Source organism: Oncorhynchus mykiss, chromosome 2 (assembly GCF_057628025.1).
Source record: "Oncorhynchus mykiss isolate SJ-2025 chromosome 2, ASM5762802v1, whole genome shotgun sequence".
Lineage (NCBI taxonomy): Eukaryota > Metazoa > Chordata > Actinopteri > Salmoniformes > Salmonidae > Oncorhynchus > Oncorhynchus mykiss.
The window spans coordinates 37,231,945-37,252,805 of NC_143023.1; the positions used below are offsets into that span (position 1 = coordinate 37,231,945).

General features: G+C 39.2%; 1 protein-coding gene across 2 annotated transcripts; it reads left to right on the forward strand.

Annotated features, from left to right (window-relative positions):
- Window positions 1-491: 491 nt before the first annotated feature.
- Window positions 492-20,388, forward strand: mnmip1 (manchette microtubule inner protein 1). 2 transcript variants are annotated; one of them, XM_021561620.3, is made up of 17 exons: window positions 492-712; window positions 1,895-2,052; window positions 2,343-2,400; window positions 2,931-3,040; window positions 4,020-4,110; window positions 4,226-4,287; window positions 4,402-4,447; window positions 5,537-5,631; window positions 7,098-7,199; window positions 7,728-7,779; window positions 14,071-14,121; window positions 14,322-14,445; window positions 15,962-16,127; window positions 17,006-17,059; window positions 17,308-17,498; window positions 17,902-17,965; window positions 18,289-20,388. In XM_021561620.3, the coding sequence occupies exons 1-17, from the start codon at window positions 709-711 to the stop codon at window positions 18,319-18,321; spliced, it is 1,461 nt and encodes a 486-aa protein (XP_021417295.3). In that variant the 5' UTR covers window positions 492-708; the 3' UTR covers window positions 18,322-20,388. The 2 variants fall into 2 exon arrangements, with proteins under 2 accessions (XP_021417295.3, XP_021417303.3); XM_021561628.3 differs by lacking the exon at window positions 17,006-17,059.
- Window positions 20,389-20,861: the final 473 nt, after the last annotated feature.

A 20,861-nucleotide genomic window follows, 5' to 3' on the forward strand; every position in this document is an offset into this window, starting at 1 on the left:
TTTTTGTTCCTGTCCTTGTCGGATTCTTGTTTGTTGTGTTTCATGCCTGAACCAGACTGTCGTCATGTTTGCTGTAACCTTGTCTTGTCCTGTCGGAATCTGCCGGTCCGTCTGAGCCTACCTATGTTTGGTAATTAAAGAAGCTCTGTTTAAGTTAATTCGCTTTTGGGTCCTCATTCACGCACCGTAACACCACTAGGCTACCCTGCCGCCCAGAAATCTGCCATCTCCAATGTAAGCTTCTCTATGAATGGACACCTATTCTACCGTAAGGGGTACACACACACACACATACAGTACACACATCATTACGTCACATTGACATATTGTGACTGTCTTGTTTCTTTCCCGTACAATGTATGACAGTTACTTTCACAGCTGAAAATATGTGGCCATGCTCTTTTTCACCCTTGCCTATCGTCTCTCTCCAAATAGAAACCTGTCCCACCTGCTCTCTCTCCTCTTACTCTCTCGCTTGCTCTCTCTGACCCGTCGTCCTCCTGGCTGGTGGCTTGTCATGACTAGCCGAAGTAGATGTTAATGAATGACTAGAGGGAAGGAGGGCCCTGGCTAGCCATATATAGCTTTGCTTCTTGGGCAATACTTTCTTTCAGTTCTCCTTCTGTAGCATGAGGTGTCTGTCTGTCCTCTGAAGAGGATTTATTTACATAAACGTCTAGAAGAGAGAGTAAAGCTTTCTAAGAAGTCATGGGTAAGTGCATTGTAACTGTGTGGTCCATTCAGCAGGGTCTAGAAGGGTTTTGGGGAATGTTTACAATGTCTGTCAATCAATCAGTTATGTTCAGGGCAATTGACAAGAACTATAGTTTAGAAAATGTATGGTCATTTTGTATTCCCAAATAATAGTTGCGAGTGGAGGTGATTTTAGTATACCAGAGCCTGTTCGTGTGTCTAGATTATACACCCTCTTTGTCATTAAACAGACAACAGAGATAATGATCTTTCTTCTTTATTATCCAGAAAACAAAGGGGTAGTAGGTCTCTGGGTATCCACTATACTTTTGCATTTGGTGTTGCAGGGTTGCTTCACAGCTAACATTGACATAAATGCCTAAAGCCAGGTAAACAGGTTAACACTAGTACTAGCAGTGGATAATGGGTGTGTAGGCAATGGGTGTGTGTGGTAATAAAAACTACTTGAACAGAAAGCTTTTCACTATCCCAGGGCAAATTCCAAACTGTAATGTTTGATATCCATTTTGCTGCCCCAGTACTGTACTCTAACCTTGGTTTACATACCTGTACATGTTGTTCAAACACAAATATGCTACAGGAGACTGATTTGATTTACAAAGGCCTTGGTGTTTAGTCAGAAAAAACAAAAGCTTTTCTTGTCTATGATTTGCTGTATGTTCCAAGCACAATAATCTTGATATCACATTGTTGTCCATTGCAACTCGACTACTCTCCTCCAGCCTTGCATACAACATACCACATAGCCTGTTGAAACAAGCATTGCCGTTCTAGATGTTGGGGCACATTACCTGTCTAATGAGTCCAAATAATCTCGCAATGCCATTACCCTTCTCACACTATGCAGCCAAGCTGAGTCAAACAAGCTGGTTATATACCCACCATAGTTGCCGAAACCATGCTAGAGAGGACAGTGTGAAAGGCAACATCCATGCCAGCACAGTACGGGTTGGATCAGCACAATAGTGTGAAAAGGGTCCACGTAATCTCTCTCCTCCTCCCTATGTGTTTGAGTTACCAGACTATGGTGTTAACCTTCTAGATGTTGGGCCACATTATTTGTTAAATGACTCTAATTAACTGCAGTTCCTCAAGCAATGTTGTTAGGTCTGTTTGAAAAGAGAATGAAACTTGCAACATCATATTCTCGTCCCCCTCCTCCCCTATTTGTGTGTCTCAGAGGTGCTGGTGCTGATAGCCTTTGAGGGCACAATGGGTGATGAGATGACGGTGCAGGTGGGAGACGTAGTGACGAGTGTCTCCAATGCCAGCGAGGAGGGCTGGCTGGAGGGGGAACTGAGGGGCAAGAGGGGCATCTTCCCCTCTAACTTCGTCAAGGTACGGTATGTCCATCAAGAGTTTGCCTTCATGCCTTCAGTCCCAGGATTAGGATTAATACCATCTCAATTCAGTCAACAAAGGAAGTCAGATGAAATGATATTCTGTCAAGGAACTGAAATTCCATCATTTCAGTTTACTTCCTTCCTTGACTGATTTGAAATCAGTTTGACCACATCTCTGATCAGCCTACTGTTTGTGCATTTTCATGAACTACCCGTTGTATACTGTATTACTTGACTCGTTAGCTTTGTCATTGTATGTGTCTGTATCTTTTATTGCCCACACAGGAGGTGCCAGTGTATTTGATAGGTGACAGCAAGAGGGAACCAAGAAGCATACGTAAATGTATGTCACCCTCCAATGGCTTTAAACCTCCACTACCATGTCACTCTGTTTAATGTGTTTCCCATAACTTGGATCCAGATATTTTTCCCAGTCTATCAAACACGAACCCTGTTTTGTGCTGAAATGTGGAAGTGTTTCGGTTCGTGCCCATCGAGATACACACACACTTTGTCAGCACGACAGGCTCAAACAAGTAATTAAAGGCCTTGTGCAGATATACAGCTTCGACTGCTAGCTTCAAGCTTATTGATAATGTACAAAGAAGGAACCGATTAAAAAACACACAGAGTCTACTGTTAAGGCACAGTCCCTTTGAGGGATTCAATTAGTTACAACACGACGAAGCTTCAATTCTTCTAGTCATGCTCTGAGTCTGGAGTCTATAAGTGATCATGTTGAGACTTCTGTATTTGTTGACTTCTAAATTCCTCTACTGAATTTCTATTCATCATTAGTTTTAACTATTACTTTACAAAAATAAGAACAGTTTTGACTAATCTTGTGGCTGGTACAATGCTTTGTTCAAGCAGCAAGGATGATTAAACAAACAAGGAAGTGTGAGGTGGCCTTTGCCTACAGTCCCTTGAATGAGGACGAGCTGGAGCTGGTTGTCGGGGAGACCATTGAGATCCTCAGAGAGGTAAAGTGCTGCTTTTATCATTACTGACGCTAGACTATTGATGGATGGGAAAACACTTGCAAACATACTAGAGGAGGAATCTCCAACAAATATCCCACAAGACAATTTAACGAGGCCCTAGACCCAAATTATTCTGAGACCCCTGCTCTATAGTGTCAGTGTAAATTAGTTGTAGGTTTGTTGGAGAGAACATTAGCTGCTCTCTTTAGAAGGATATGTTTATGTTTTTACTTCATAATTGGAGTGGCATATCATATTTACTTTCTTTGTATCATATCTCTAATGGCAAATTCATGAGCATGAGGAAACAACCACAAATAATTGATATTGTTTGCCTAGCTAGATATGATACTAAAATGTCACCCCTCCAAAAGCTCAGAAAAACAAATAGTCACACAGACACTTCCAGCAATGCATATTCATTGTGATATTTCCCCAAGATTATCCAGAAGAAATCACGTTTCTCGCACACATAACAACTTTACTCTGAGGTGTGTGCAGATGTAGGCTCTTCATTTGAGCCAGTTTGCTACAGCAGGAAAATGATCCTGCAGCAGTAACAGGAAATGATAGTTATTATGTGGATCACAGGAGGTTGGTGGCACCTTAATTGGGGAGCATGGGCTCGTGGTAATGGTTTCACCGTTCCAGACATTATTATGAGCCGTCCTCCCCTCATATAGCCTCTCCACTGATGTGGATTATAATTAATGGATATTTCACAACAAATTACAAACTTCAGACACATTTTTAAACCTGAAACACACTCAGAGTTGTACATTTCCTGCATTGCAGGAAAGTTCTCCTGCAACCGGGCGATCAAATTAAGATCCTACATCTGTAGACACTATGCTGACCAAACCTGTTTTGAGAATTCCTATGCATGTGGATGATTGGTGAAACATTCTCTGTTACACGGTGCTATTCTTATATTTCTGTTTCTCTTCTTTTTTCTTCTCTCTCTTCTAACACCTGATAGATTGAAGATGGGTGGTGGATGGGAATGAAAAGTGGTAAAGTGGGAGCGTTTCCATCAAACTTCACCAAAGAGATATTTGTCTCTCCAAAAGGTGGGATTTTCAAATGTAATTTTTTTCTTTTTGCATTGCCGAGTTACTGTACATGTTCTGAGAGTGGACTTGAATCAATATACCCTTATAGAACTTCCTTCTCAATCTTTTTCAGACATCAAGCATAACGAGAGCAAAACCAGACCCAAACTCTCAGATACAATGTTTAGTAAAGAGGTATGGAATGCAAGATAAATCAAAATACAATACACATGGGATGTTTTTCTCCTGATAAAACTTAGGTGTGAGATGCCATTGATGAATTTAATACATTTGTTTTTTTTTGTTAAGACAAAGCTACCTCAGAGGACGAGTGTTAGGAACAAAACAAAAAATGGTAAGTTTTTATAGTTCTTATTCCTACTTTATGTATGTCGTATAAATGAGTGGACTGCATTTTGAAATACATTTTAAATTGTAAAATAAAAGGCCCATCCCTGTACCACTCATCAAATTCATCCTCCTTGTGGGAGAGACTTTTTGATACATTGAATGAAACTGCAAAGCAATGTCTCTGCTGAATATAGACATGTTCTGATGTACTACAACAACAGTGAGACCTCTGCTTGTGTTCTATTTTTGGACCAAACTACCACTTAGGCAGGTGTCCACAAATAATAGACAGCCACATCATTGGCATGTGACTGCCAGTAATTCCCACAGTTTACCTAATAGGCTATGTGGGTGTTGGCCCACAGAAACTTTGACGTTCACCCTGGCCTGATGTCACAGTTTCATGTGGAAAAAAGTCAATGGTTCAAACAGGCTAAACAGGTTAATCTCATATTTCAGTAAAAATACTTTAAAGTATTACTTAAGTATTTTTTGGGGGTATCTTTACTTTACTATTTATATTTTTGACAATTTTTACTTTTACCTCACTACATTCCTAAAGAAAATAATGTACTTTTTACTCCATACATTTTCCCTGACACCCAAAAGTACTCATTACATGTTGAGTGCTTAGCAGGACAGGAAAATGGTCCAATTCACGCACTTATCAAGAGAACAAGTGGTCATCCCTACTGCCTCTGATCTGTCAGACTCACTAAACACAAATGCATTGTTTGTAAATTATGTATTTTGGAGTGTACCCCTTGCTATCTTCACATTTTAAAAACAAGACAACGGTGCCATCTAGTTTACTTTATATAAGGAATTTGAAATTATTTATAATTGTACTTTTACTTTTGATACTTAAGTATATTTAGAACCAAATACTTTTAGACTTTTACTCAAGTAATATTTTACTAGGTGACTAACTTTTACTTGAGTATGACAATTGGGTACTTTTCCTACCCCTGGTCATGATGAGGTATTGTGATAAATTACTGTCAGCGTCTGTTCAACATGATCTTCCAACCAATGCATTGCTTAGGTTCTCTAAGTTCTCTATAACACTCCCTTCTCTTTTATGTCTACTCAGTGAAGGAATGTTGTCAAGTCATGTTCGACTATCCAGCCTTGACCGAGGATGAGTTAAATCTAAAGAAGGGAGACATTGTTACAATCATCACCAAGGTTTGTACGAATGCTGTCATCCATGTTCCCCAATGCAATATACTGTACCTTCATGACTTTATGCCTTTTGGGACCAAAATCAAGGATATTCTGCTCCAGTTTTGGACTAGTATAAACATGGTTATACAATTTCAGAAATATTTTTTCTCCTCTTCAACCAGACAAACCTGTTAAGTGACTTGTGAGCAATTCTGTGAAAATATGTGCCACTAGACGACAAAGCATGCACAATTACATAAGTGGGGAAAACATCCAAAAATCTGATGGTATAAATTATATTCCAAATTACAGTGGTGTAAAGTAACTACATCAAGTAAAAATACTTTAAAGTATTACTTAAGTCGTTTTTTGGGGTATCTGTACTTTACTTTACTTTTTATATTTTTGACAACTTTACTTCAATACATTTTTTAAGAAAATATGTACTTTTTACTCCCATACATTTTCCCTGACACCCAAAAGTACTTGTTACATTTTGAATGTTCATAGTAGGACAATAATGTCGCCCAATTCACGCATGTACAGTATCAAAATAATGTATTGTCACACCCACTCATTCAAGGGGTTTTCTTTATTTTTTTAATTTTTAATTTGAATCATGTAGTAACCAAAAAAGTGTTAAACAAATTAAAATATATTTTGTATTTGAGTTTCTTCAAAGTAGCCACCCTCTGCCTTGATAACAGCTTAGCACACTCTTGGCATGCTCTCAACCAGCTTCATGAGGTAGTCACCTGGAATGAATTTAAATTAATGCCTTGATAAAAGTTAATTTGTGGAATATCTTTCCTTCTTAATACGTTTGAGCCAATCAGTTGTGTTGTCACAAGGTAGGGGTGGTATACAGAAAAAAGCCTCCATATTATGAAAAGAACAGCTCAAATAAGCAAAGAGAAACGACAGTCCATTACACTTTTTTGGTTCCAAAATGATTCCATATGTGTTATTTCATAGTTTTGATGTCTTCACTATTATTCTACAATGTAGAAAACTGTAAAAAAATAAAGAAAAACCCTTGAATGAGTAGGTGTGTCCAAACTTTTGACTTGTACTGTATATATCAAAGAGAGAATCGTGCCGTCTGGTTTGCAAAAAATAAGGACTTTGATGTTTAGCATTAACTTTTACTTTTTACTTTTGAATACTTTTTCCACCACTGTACTTAAGTATATTCAAAACCATATACTTGTAGACTTTTATTCAAGTAGTATTTTCCTGGGTGACCTTTACTTTTACTTGAGAAATCTTCTATTAAGGAATCTTTACTTTTACTCAAGTATGATAATTGAGTACTTTTTTCCACACTGCCAAATTATAAGTGGAAGGTTTATAAGGTTTATGATAACTTTGAAGATCAAATATTAGTGTCCACTCTGGGCAATGACCATGGTCCTCATGGACAGTGTCATTTTTTGAACTATGTGTAGTTTTTTGAGTTGCTCTTTACACAATGTCTCCTTCTGAAGGAAACAGAGGACGAGGGCTGGTGGGAGGGAGAGATGAACGGACACAGAGGTTTTTTCCCCGACAACTTTGTCATGGTGATACCGACGACAGATGGTCTCCAAGTGAGTGAGGGAAACGTTCTCAGCAATAGTCTTGCTGTAGCCCTGTGAATGGGAATTTCCCCCCACACGTTCCAGGTGGTTTTAGCCATTACATTACACTGACCTAAGCAGCTATGACACCAACCACTAATGAACATGAGCTATCAATAATAACAGATCAATAAAAACAAAGCCCTTCATCTACAGTTGGCTGACATAAAAACAAAAATACATTTCCAGTCAGGTCTTTCTTATATAACTAACTTATAAAGGTTTCTGACTCAAAGATCTCTTCAACATCCGCAGTTTAGGAGTCACTGACAAACATTTCTGCCTGTGGAAAGAGTGTGTTAGTTTAATTTGAATTGTATTCATTTTATATATATATATATATATATATATATATATAAATGTTATAAAACAATACAAGACAATACGAATGGCCGCTCGCATCACTGGGTGCTCTAATCAGTGGGTGTGTGTTACTGCAAATAGGCAGTAAAGAGAGACTGAGCCATCCTGTTGTGTTTTCCATCCCTTTTCCTCCAGTCTGGGAGCACCAGCCAACCACCTGCGCGCCGTGGCACGGAAAGACGCTCAGGTAAAGACAGCAATTTCCTGTTTTAACAAAGAGTCCAGTGCAACAGGATATACGGTTACACCAGTTAATCCATGATACCAATATGACAGTACAGAATGTCTTGTGATTTAGATGCTGACGATGGAGCTTTTGAGGTTTAACAGAATAGCTGGTGCAACAAAACATACTGTGACACCCATAGAGCTCACAATAAATTACTATTATAATTAGTATTAGTGTATTAGTATTTTAATTCCTAATTCTATGGTGACACCAATCTGTGACACACCAATATGAACACCAATATGATTTATAGATGCTAATGGGAGCTGAATTAGAGAATTCTCATACAATGAAATGGCTAGGGTTGCTACTGTTTTTGTCTGCGGTGGTGTTCAGTCTGGCGCGGTGTTCATGTTTTAGGGTGTGTGAGGTTGTTGTTTTAGCAGCCGAATATGAGATGATTTTGTGTGGTCCAAATGGATTCCTGAATATTTCCAAATCAAGGTCTTTGTATTTTACAGAAACTGTTATTGTAGATGGAAAACAGACATTAACATAGGCATGTTACAAAACATGTAATACTGTACTCAGGTTGAGGGAGTATGGTGACCCTAACGGTCAAGTTACAGTAGCTTTTAAAATTGAGTGACAATGGCACAGGGAGACACCTCACCTCACCTCCTCTCTACTCAACTCAAACATCCAGAACCTTAACACCCATGAAGACCCACAGGAATTCATGCAAAGACTGAAACCACATCAGGATCTTGGCTACTTCACAGAGACCATCATTGGATTCTCTCCCAAAAAGTTCTGACATCAACACTTGAATCTAGGATGATGATTCATAATGGCCTTGTGCTAACATCCACCCTGCCCGTCTGTCGGCTGTCTGTAACTGAACCACACTGAGGTTTTTATTAGCAAACCAGACCACAGACACACTCACATTTCTTCAGTCCAGACTACATAGGCAAATCTTATGTAAGTGAAACCTCCCCCCTAAAGATCAATATAACGCAGGAAAGCCCCAGAATACTCAGCTATTTTGGCGTCAAATTCACACAACCACACCTATATTAAATTCACGGATGTAACCGGTAACAGGTTAGATACTTTGACAATCTAAAATGTGGTTTGTGTGATATAAATGGAAGCTCCCAATCGTCCCTATTTCAGATACTAGTTTTTTTATTGCCTCTCAATTATCTATAGCTATGCATCATACAACGAAGCCGGGTAGCATAAATGATTGTTCATTGTTGAAGTTTCAAAGCTGTTCAAGTGTTTCAAGTTGACCTCTCTTGGCCTGAAGTGCTAGCATTTTAACATGTGGTATATTTAGTCTCAACATTTTGATGACTCCATGTTGTTCAACGAAGGAATAGACCCACTGGGCACACCACATCATTTCAATGTGGATAATACGTTTTCAATGGCGTTCAAGATTCTGAACAGATGATTATAGCAATTTTAAAGCTCTCCACAGACCTGCGACAACTTATGCATGCAATCTTGAACATATGATTACATAAGAAGAAATGTGTATCTACAGTAACCTCAGTGGCCATGGATGAGTTAATCATTTTAAGGATGAATGTTACATTCGTTTGTAAGATAGACTTCACTTTTACTGTATTGCAAAAGTAATATTGAATTGTGCTTGGTTGACAACGCAACCAAACATTAACATTTAAAAGAGATGATTCTACCTCTTGGATAGTTCCATCTGAGCCACTGGCTTAATCCCATTCTTTAATTTTTATTTTTGAATTGGAGATGTGAATCCAACATATCATTTGTTAACTTGTCGACAAGTTCATTTATTATATTTCAAAAATGATATTGTGTTTGGTTGTCAACTCCTGGATAGTTCCATCTGTGCCACTGACTTCTGACTTTAATTCCAGTTTGTCTACAAATTAATAATTGATATGTTATATTCACATCTCTATCTCAACCTAACATCTACATTTAAAAATAGGACTAAATAAAATAAAATACAAATTTAAACGCACTAAATGAAGATTGATTTGATTTAATCCTATTCTTTAACTTAGATTTTTGGTTGAGATGGAGTCGTGAATCCAACATATCAGACAAACTGGAATTAAGTCATCTTGAGTCAGTTGCACAGATGGAAGCAAAGCTAAAGCTCTCCTTCAAATGTTAATATTTGGTTGCGTTGACAACGAAACACAATTCAATTCTACATTACATTTGAAATCAACTAGAGCTTGAAACCATAAGCAACAAGAGCTGTTGATGACTTTGCAAATGCTATAGGCCTAAATAGCATCATTGATGTTAAATGAGTGGTAAAGTATGGTCATTTCATTTGCTCTGTTAAACCTACCCTTTGGAATGACTTTGATAGCAACAGCGAATCTATTTATTTTCTAAGTGGAGAACACTCGACCATCGTTCTCACGATAGCACATTGGTAATAGTCAGTGATGAATTACATAGCTACAGTACCAGTCAACATTTTGGACACACCAACTCATTCCAGGGTTTTTCTTTATTTTTTACTATTTTCTACATTGTAACAGTAGTGTAAAGTACTTAAGTAAAAATACTTTAAAGTACTACTTAAGTAGTTTGTTGGCTACTTTTACCACTACATTCCTAAAGAAAATAATGTACTTTTTACTCCATACATTTTCCCTGACACCGAAAAGTTACATTGTTACATTTTGACAGGAAAATGGTCCAATTAAAGGTACTTATCAAGAGAACATCCCCGGTCATTCTTACTGCCTCTGATCTGGCGGACTCACTAAACACAAATGCTTCATTTGTAAATTAGGTCTGAGTGTTGGCGGAAAAAAAGAAAGAAAACGATGCCGTCTGCTTTGCTTAGTATAAGGAATTTGAAATGATTTATACTTTTACTTTTGATACTTAAATATATTTCAGAAATTCAATTTACTTTTGATACTTACGTATATTTTAAACCAAATACTTTTAGACTTTTACTCAGGTAGTATTTTACTAGGTGACTTTCACTTTTACTTTTCTATTAAGGTACCTTTACCTTAGTACTTTTTCCACCACTGCATTTTAGAATAATAGTGAAGACATCAAAACTATGAACACATATGGAATCATGTAGTAACGAAAAAAGCGTTAAACAAATCAAAATATATTTTATATTTGAGATTCTTCAAAGTAGCCACACTTTTTTTTGATGACAGCCTTGCACACTCTTGGCATTGTCTCAACTAGCTTCATGAAGTAGTCACATGGAATGCATTTCAGTTAACAGGTGTGTCTTGTTAAAAGTAAATTTGTGGAATTTCTTTCCTTAATGCGTCAGTAGTGTTGTAATACAGAAGATAGCCATAGGTAAAAGACCAAGTCCATATTATGGCAAGAACAGCACAAATAAGCAAAAAGATATGACGGTCCATCATTACTTTAAGACATGAAGGTCAGTCAATATGGAAAACGTCAAGAAATTTGAACGTTTCTACCATCAAGCGCTATGATGAAACTGGCTCTCATGAGGAACGCCACAGAAAAGAAAGACCCAGAGTTGCCTCTGCTACAGAGGATAAGTTCATTAGAGATACCAGCCTCAGATTGCAGCCCAAATAAATGCTTCACAGAGTTCAAGTAACAAACACATCTCAACATCAATTGTTCAGAGGAGAATGTGCGAATCAGGCCTTCATGGTTGAATTGCTGCAAAGAAACCACTACTAAAGGACACCAACAAGAAGAAGAGACTTGCTTGGGCCAAGAAACACGAGCAATGGACATTGGACCAGTGGAAATCTGTCCTTTAGTCTGATGAGTTCAAATTTGCGATTTTTGGTTCCAACCGCCGTGTCTTTGTGAGATGCAGAGTAATGGATGATCTCTGCATGTGTGGTTCCCAACGTGAAGCATGGAGGAGGAGGTGTGATGGTGTGGGGGTGCTTTGCCGATGACACTGTCTGTGATTTATTTAGAATTCAAGGCACTTTATCAGCATGGCTACCACAGCATTCCACAGCAATAAGCCATCCCATCTGGTTTACGCTTAGTGGGACTGTCATTTGTTTTTCAACAGGACAATGACCCAAAACACACCTCCAGGCTGTGTAAGGGCTATTTGACCAAGAAGGAGACTGATGGAGTGCTGTCTCAGATGACCTGGCCATCCGACCTCAACCCAATTGAGATGGTTTGGGATGAGTTGGACCGCTGAGTGAAGGAAAAGCAGCCAACATATGTGGGAACTCCTTTAAGACGGTTGGAAAATCATTCCTCGTGAAGCTGGTTGAAAGAATGCCAAGAGTGTGCAAAGCTGTCATCAAGGCAAAAATCTAAAATATATATTTTTTGGTTACTACATGACTCCATATGTGTTATTTCATAGTTTTGATGTCTTCACTATTATTCTACAATGTGGAAAATAGTTTAACTAAAGAAAAACCTTTGAATGATTAGGAGTGTTCAAACCTTTGGCTGGTACTGTAAGCAGGGCTTGGTTTAAACCCTGGATGGGAGACCACAGGGGAGCTATAAATAAGTTATCCAGTAGGAGGTGCTGCCTAGCCTAATGATCTGACATTGTTTTAAAGATACAAATGCAACATATTTGATGTTGAAATTTGTTGATGATATAATCCTGTGGCTGTAAACCCTCAAAACTAGAGTTGACGTGGATTACTTCTTTCAAATCCAATGTCGTTTCCATGTAGATTCCATGTCACAATACGCTGACAAATTACATTCAAACAACGTTGATTCAACCAGTTTGTTCCCAGTGGGGAGGGATAGACAGCATGTAACACATGTTTTTACCTAAAACAGTAAAGAGGATGTGGGAGTCAAATCTTGAGACTGTCAGTAGCACACATAGCAGGATGTGGTTCACATGCAGGTTTTATCTAAGTGCACCAGATCTTGCTTCAAACACACACTTCTGCTGACGGTACAAGTTGTGTTTAAGACGCTAACTGTTAGTTAGCTGTTAGGCTGGATGTTTCGTCCCAGCTTTAAATAAACAAAGCCTTTCTAATTGAATACAAAGAGTAAACAACATTAAGATGCAATATTTCAATCACATAATGTATTTTAATAATGAAATCTGTGCACAAGTTTGTTATTGCTACAAGACCCCTTTGATTGATGTTTTGAGGCACTGGCTCTTGCTGAACAATAACAAACGTGCATATCTTGCTGTTTGAGTTCAAACATTAAAAGGCCTGACAGTCATTTGGAGATAATATCATCCCAACTGAAAACTGCACTTGAATCCCTCCACCCCACCCCATCGCTCCTACTACCCCATTGGCGTCTAGTGTCACTGGGGGGTTGCAGTTATGTCACAGGAAGTCATACACCATGATGGAGAGGGGAATGTAATACAGTTGGTCACATGACCTGGCTGAGATGCCTTGGAGGAAGCCAGGGGGTGGGGGACCGTAGAGAGCTCTGTCTGTCACAGTGGCTTTTCACAAGCGGCCCAAGCAGCCAACTCTGCAACAACTCTAGTGCTTCACATTGGTGGAAGGGCTTGGTCAGGGAGTTTTACATGTGCTTTGAACTGAGAAGGTAGGCTCTATTCCCATTCATTTACTATTGGTCAGTCTGTGGAATTCATCATCACCAGTCTCTTTTGGTGGTTTATTGTCTTACATGTCAGCATGACACTCATCATGTTCTTCCTCTGTATCTTGAGAGATGTGCTAAAAGCTATAATGCAGATTCATGTTGTTATTGACTTGGCTGTATTGTGGTCAGTTCCCTTAACTGCACTCAAGTTGATCTTTCAATTTTTTTTATTTTTATTAAACACTATAATTGCTTGGTTAACTCTAAATGGTAATTGAAAGGCAGAATATTGTGCTTTGTCAAAAGACACTCCCATAAGTCTATTATACCTAGCTGTTCACACTTGAGGGATCTCCTTTGTGATAAATTAGTTCCACCCTCCAAGCCAAGGCCTTCTCAAGGGAGATTATTGGGAACAGTAACTACAGTATGTTGGATTCTATTGGACACAGCTGTGAACTAGCCTGCTCCTATGACATACAGAATCTTGGCTTCGCATGCCACTATACTGGTTGTAATTGAATCAATCTCAAATGGAAGAAAATTAACAAAGTTTCTGCGCTACATGAACATTCATTTGCATTTTAATGAAATTATGCTAAGTACATTTTTGCAGAGAATTATTAACCCTGGAGGCCTGCGTCTTGATGCTGATGTACACTCATCGTTGTCGTAGCGAAGAGAACAACACACCAGTAGCAAGATAGATAGCTGTGGCCGGGTATAATATGGTGTGCATTTTGTGCTCTTATGGTCTTCTAGTCAAGGCAGAGGGTTCAGCGATGGAGAAGAGCAGCCCTGCAAAAGCAAAAGGTAATATACAGTATGTTGATACCATTCAATTAAAGTACAGTTTTACTGTGTCTGTAGTCTCATTCAACCAGATGTTGTATTAAATGATACTTTAAAATACAGAGGAGATGAGGCTTTACAATTGTACCAAGGTGTGTGTGTTGTTAATAAGTACATATGAGTACAGTTTGCTTACTAGCAATGCTTAAATGTGCACACAGATGAGAAACCAGAGAGTAAAGACCTGAGAAGCAACCCCCCAACCAAAGTTAAGCTCCCTGCACCAAGTAGACCTGCACAACCACCTCCAGTGAAGGACAAGCCTCTGAAATTTGGTAGTAGCAAGTGAGTGATTCTAGAATATCCACTACTGTTTTTAAGTTTGGTGTCACTTATAAATGTCATTGTTTTTGTCCATTAAAATAACATAAAATTGATCAGTGAACAGGCTGGCCTTCTAGGCAGAGTTGCAAAGAGAAAGCCATATCTCAGACTGGCCAATAAAAAGAAAAGATTAAGATGGACGAAAGAACACAGACACTAGACAGGGGAACTCTGCCTAGAAGGCCAGCCTGCCCGGAGTCGTCTGTTCACTGTTGACATCGAGACTGGTGTTTTGCGGGGTACTATTTAATGAAGCTGTCAGTTGAGAAACTTGTCTGTTTCTCAAACCACATTTTTTCTCAGTCCACACCAACTATTTAGGTAGAGTATGGAGGTATAGTAGTGCCAACATGAATGCAATCTTAATCCAATGTTGACACTAATATCACTCCATAGTATCAAGTATGAATGTAAATAGTTCAGACTTGTACATGAAGGATTGCTTTCAGACTTTGTTACTGATCAGATTGGACAAATAGGGCACTCATATGGAAGCCTTAGTAGTTCTATAATTGCAAAAGCCACTAATAAGAAAAGCAAAAGGTCTCTGTCAAGACAGGAACTGTTGATTCTATTTAAACTGGCAAGGAAGGAGAGTGCGGAGGAGAGTTTTGGTTGGTGCCTAGGTTACTATAGCACATAGTCTTCATGTCTTAATGCTGAATTGCCAGGATTCCCAAACCTTGAGCGGTTCACAGGAAACTCTGGGATGAGTCAGTGTGGGCCTAAACAGACGAGAGCAGCCCATTTCCTGTTTCCTGAACAAACACACACGCACACACACAAGCGCACACACACACACACACACACACACACACACACACACATACACACACACACACACACAAACACACACACACACACACACACACACACACACACACGCACACACACACACACACACAAACACACACACACAAACACACACACACACAAACACAACTGGGAAAAACAAAAAGGCCGTCTTTACCAAGGGGCAACTGACGAGGAAAAAGCCATTCGGACTGTTCTTTCCAAGTAACTGTCACATGTTGGAGGCAATGCAATGATAGTGTGGCCTTGGCTAAAAGCATTTTGCTTATTTGTCAAATTCACTTTGGATTATATCAGGTCAAACAAGTTTGTATATTTTATTAAAAGCTATTGCGTCTTTTTGTTCTAGTGAGGGTGTGGACGTTAAAAGGGGAAGTCTTAATGCTTGGCTAAACATTAACTCACTGAGGTTTCAATATGCAGTACATCACCACCTGCCTCTTAAAACATGCAACAGGAAACAGGATGCCACTTTTTCCACACTAAACCACAACAATTTTCATCAAAAGAAAATCTCAACTGTAGAAAATGAAGCATATGTTTCAGTTTTCTTTCTTTACATCATAGATTTTTGGGTCTAGTTAACCTTATGAATCAACCAGTGTAGGCCTGAAAAAATGAAAGTTTACTTTCTCTGAAAAAAATGCCTATTTTCCCCCATTAGAGCCAATGGTGATCTCCCTCCTCTTTCACCAAAATGTTCAGAGGACAGCAACTCGGACCAGTTTGACGGAGTGGAGGTGTCCCCTGAGAAACTGAGTCACCCCACAGCCAACAGAGCCAAACCCCCACAGAGACGACCCCCATCAGCCCTCGTCACCAGTTCACAGGTATGGCGACAATATTCCATATTGTATTATTATTAATATTATTATGGTACAGAATGCACCTCTGTACAGTGTACATATTATGACATACTAGGAACAGAAGCATTTCGCTACACCCACAATGACATTTACTAAATATGTGTATGCAACCAAAATAATGGTATTTGATTTGATTTAGGACAGCATGTTAGAACAGTCACACATCCATGGAATCTGTCAGAGTTACTTTGAGTTAGTGTCATTGTCGTATGTGGACACCACACACAGTTATGTTTCCTCTGAAACCACAGGGAGACAATGTGGCTTAATCACATGACGCATGACAGTAGACTAAACCCTTAGGATATCATAGCGATGATGATGATACAATCCCTGATTTGTCTATTGTCATGACGCTACCAGTCCATATCTGCCCAAAGGTGCACACTATACTCCACATCCACTCTGAAACCACAGGGGGGCAGTGTGGCCCAATACTCATCATGTTATGAATCATGTCACATTATGAACCCACAACCCCAGGTTAGCATAGAGATGATGATACATTCTCTGGTTAGTCTGATGTTATTTTCTAATGTCACGCCACAAGTACATATCTGCCTAGAGGAATCATTGTCATCACAGTCATAGGGGCATATCAGTGGAGAATAGTGGCCCCTGTTAGATTACATTCCTCCAGAGTTTCCCTGAGGACTATTTGTTCGTATGACGTGGCCCATCTGGCCCACTAAGTCTGAACTCACCCGCCCAGAGAGAGAGATGGCCTGTTCATAAGTGGCTTGACAAGTTGCATGCCATGAAGGGTTAGTGAGGCCATGATGTGAGGAATGACTCTTAAAAAGAAATCGTCATTAAGGTCATTGTTGTTGTTCTAACCCTAGGCTCTGAGTGGCAGGGACCAGACAGAAGCAGAAAAATTGCCTAAACTGCTGGAGGTTTGCAAAATTGACTTTGATTCCATATACATGAATACTCTATCATCATGTTAGGCCTTGCTGGCAAGTACATAGAACACACAATTAACATAACGGCAATGTATCTCTCTCAAAGTATCAATTAGCCACAAAGTAACAACTGACTTTAAATAGGCTTACTGAGATTGAATCGATTTTAAAGGGCTTGAATTCTGGACCTGTCAACCCTTGACAATCAAACTGAGAGATACCTTGCCTATACATTGCAGATTTCAGAAAGTCATTCACCACCATCCAAGCCTGAGCATCCTACCAAGAATCCAGTACCTTCCAGGCTAGCACTTCCCAAGGCTGTAGTGGAGGCCAGGGCAACCCAGGAGGAGAAGCCTTGTCTGGACAGCCTACACGCTGAGGTCAGGGAGCTGAAGATGGTTCTGGAGCTGCTGCAAAACAGACATGAGTAAGTAGTATTACCCATTTATTCAGACTTCTAGATAACCAGGGGAAAAACTTGAGGAATCTGGGACATTAACCCGTTTGTTCAATTGTTCCACCAAGCTATTTTCAACGATTTTGACAATAGGTAGAATCTACAGCACACCCATAAAACGATTAGTGAAGGTGCTGAAGGCAAAATGCTAAACTGGAAAGACAGGAAAAAGTCTCTGCACACTTCCAGTCAGACCTCTCCTAGCCTGGTTATACCAGACTGAATGCTGGGCTCACCATTGTTGAAACAATTCAGTATGGGTTAACCAGGCTACATCTCTCCTGCCAAAAATGTAAACCATTCCATCCTTTTCGAACTCTTCTTTGACCTCTTAGTGCCTTCGATTGATATATTTTCTGTTCTTTCCTTGTAGACGAGACATACAGGAACTGAAAGAGGAACTGAGAGACGAGAGAAACAAACGTGTGGCGCTGCAGGTATGTGGAATATTTACAGTGAGCTCCAAAAGTATTGGGACAGTGACACATTTTTTGTTCTTTTGGCTCTGTACTCCAGCACTTTCAATTTGAAATGATACTATGACTATGAGGTTAAAGTGCAGACTGTTAAATAGCACATAAATATTGCACAAATATCGCACAAATAGGATACCCCCATGACATGCTAATCTCCCCTGTTATTCTAATAGTGAGAGGTTAGCATGACTTGTTTTGAACATACAGTGCAACATACAATGTTTGGAGCATAAACACTAGCTTTTGACTTAACTGAATATTATCACAATGTTTCCCCTGTGCAGGAGGAGGTACATGGTCTTAGGACTAAACATTAATCCCAACTGACACCATGACCGGGCGGTACATCTAAGTCAGGCTCTATAATGTCATTCCCTTGAACACAAACTTGAAGTGAAATTCAAAATGTTCCTGGCGTTGGAGTGCAAGAGAAGAAAGAAAGGATGCATGTCTGCTTCCTCTGCAGACAAACCAGCTGAGGCCACATTAAGGGCTGGAATCAATCCGTATCTCTGAAGTATCACGGAAGATCCGCTTTATAGCTCGATTAAAAATGTAAAAGCAATGTTCCAACGTTTGCATTTAAGGTAAACGCTGCATCGGCAATTACCTTTAAAGGGATACTTTGGGATTTTGGCAATGAAGTCTTTTATCTACTTCCCCGGCGTCAGATGAACCCGTGGATACCATTTTTATGTCTCTATGTGCAGTTTGAAAGAATTTGCTAACTAGCATTAGTGCAATTACTAACTAACGTTAGTGCAATGACTGGAAGTATCTACTAGCATGCTAGTAGATACCATAGACTTCCAGCCATTGGCCTAACTCTAGTTAGCACTGGCTCACAAAACTACCTCTAACATTGAGTACATCTGACTGGGGAAATAGATAAAGGGCTTCATTGCCAAAATCCCGAAATATACCTTTACATTTTAACACGGACCTTCCGTGATACTTTTGCGATAACGAGTGAATACAGACATAGATTGTAGTCTTCCATTTTGTTTGAGGGCATTCTGGACTTGATTGGCAAGGGACCAAAATTGTCAGGGGGCCAAAATGCTTTGTATAGATCGACCAAAATACTTTGTAGCCGGGATTCAATTCAAGGTGGGTTACAGTGCAGTGCACAATACAACTGATAACGTGTCTTTTAAAGTACTTTCACCCAATATTTACATGGTAAACACTGCACACGTTGGACCAAGCCTAAATCACTTTTAAAAGTATGTTATAGTGTGCCGTGCTTTAACACGGGACACTCAATGCCTTGCATTGAATCCCGGCCTTTGGATAGAAAATATGTTTTATTTTATATTGATGATATTGTATATTTCATTGAAAGAACAACACCAACCGAAAATACAGAGGACTGGTTTTATACATTGAATGTGGGCCACGTTTCTCCTGTAAAAGCATATTTCTTATTTTTATGAGCATGTTTTGAAGCAGTGTTTACAATATTTTGAAGCACTGTGTTTGCGGAACATGAGTCAACTTAACAAACTACTTGTATCTTTTGTGTAAACATTGTATATAAGAGTAACTATTTTGTGTCTCTTTTATAAAATATAAAATAATACCTGTCCAAAATACTCCAGTGACTCAGCAACTATTCTGCAATGCTGCATGCATCCATTGGGAGGCACCTTTGTACTACTGTTGTGAATCCAGTTCTGCATTGTAGTTGGCTTTCAGGCCACAAAAACAAAACTATATAAGTTCATTCTGTATAAATGAACCCTTTTCTCTTTTTTGGATGTGTCTTTAAGAATAGGTGCCAGGAGGTCACACTTGTGATCTAAATGTTAAATTAGTCATATAAAGGGTAAAGTGAAACTAATTAAAACCTTGAAATTAAGTGATCCGCCAATGAAGCATGTCGGTATTATACTTTTTCAGCTGGATAAAAGTGGTTGCGTCAGTCACACCAGAACATTAACTTAGCATACTGAAAGCAGCATACCAGCACACTGAAACTGAAAACAAGTTGACTCATCACAATGAACAAAAACAGAGGATGAAGGAAGACAAACAAGGAGAGATTTGCTGTCGGATATTTGATGAGTTTGATGAGATATCAGTATTTGTTGTTACCATTTTAGGCCTTTGGCTTCTCTTGAGTGAGCCCTATAGATCTGTTTCCCCCGTCTCGGCATTGGCGACATGCTTCTGGCACGGCCCGGGAAGTCTGTGAGCTGGAAAGCACATCTGGAGAGCATCTGGAACACATTAGAGAGAGTGGGCTTCTGAAACTGCCATGGGAACAAACTATTTTTAAAAATGGCATCGAATATGTGTGATGGACTGCATATTCCCTCTCGGGCTAAAACTGCTAGTGTAACATGAAATAAACCAAAGTAAATAAATAGGGTTTGTTGGTACGGCAGTATTTTCATAATTTCTTTCACATAAGGCCTTTTGAAAGTGATCCTTCATCCTTATGGACCTGCAAAGACAACTGAAAACTGTACTTCATGACACATATTTGATAGGACACTAATCATAACTGTTACAGCACAGGCATTTCCATTAAACACATACATTTTGCAACTTCTTTGAAACCCCATAATCAACCAAAGAGACAATAGACAGCCTTTTCGTTAGTCCAGAACAATCTTTTTTAAAGGGAAACAGTTACTGTTAAAAAGGAGGGATTTGGGAGGACAGAAATGGTATCAGGCATGGAGGCATGGAGCCAGATATAAGATTTGGAGGAGGGTCAAATGTAAACTAAAATTAGCCTTCATAAAAAAGGGTCTGATACGGACAGAAAGAGAACAGGTTTCCTCTTCTGTGGAGAGGAAATGAGGGATGAGGAGAGGGCACGATCTACATAGATAAGCTGGTTAACCTC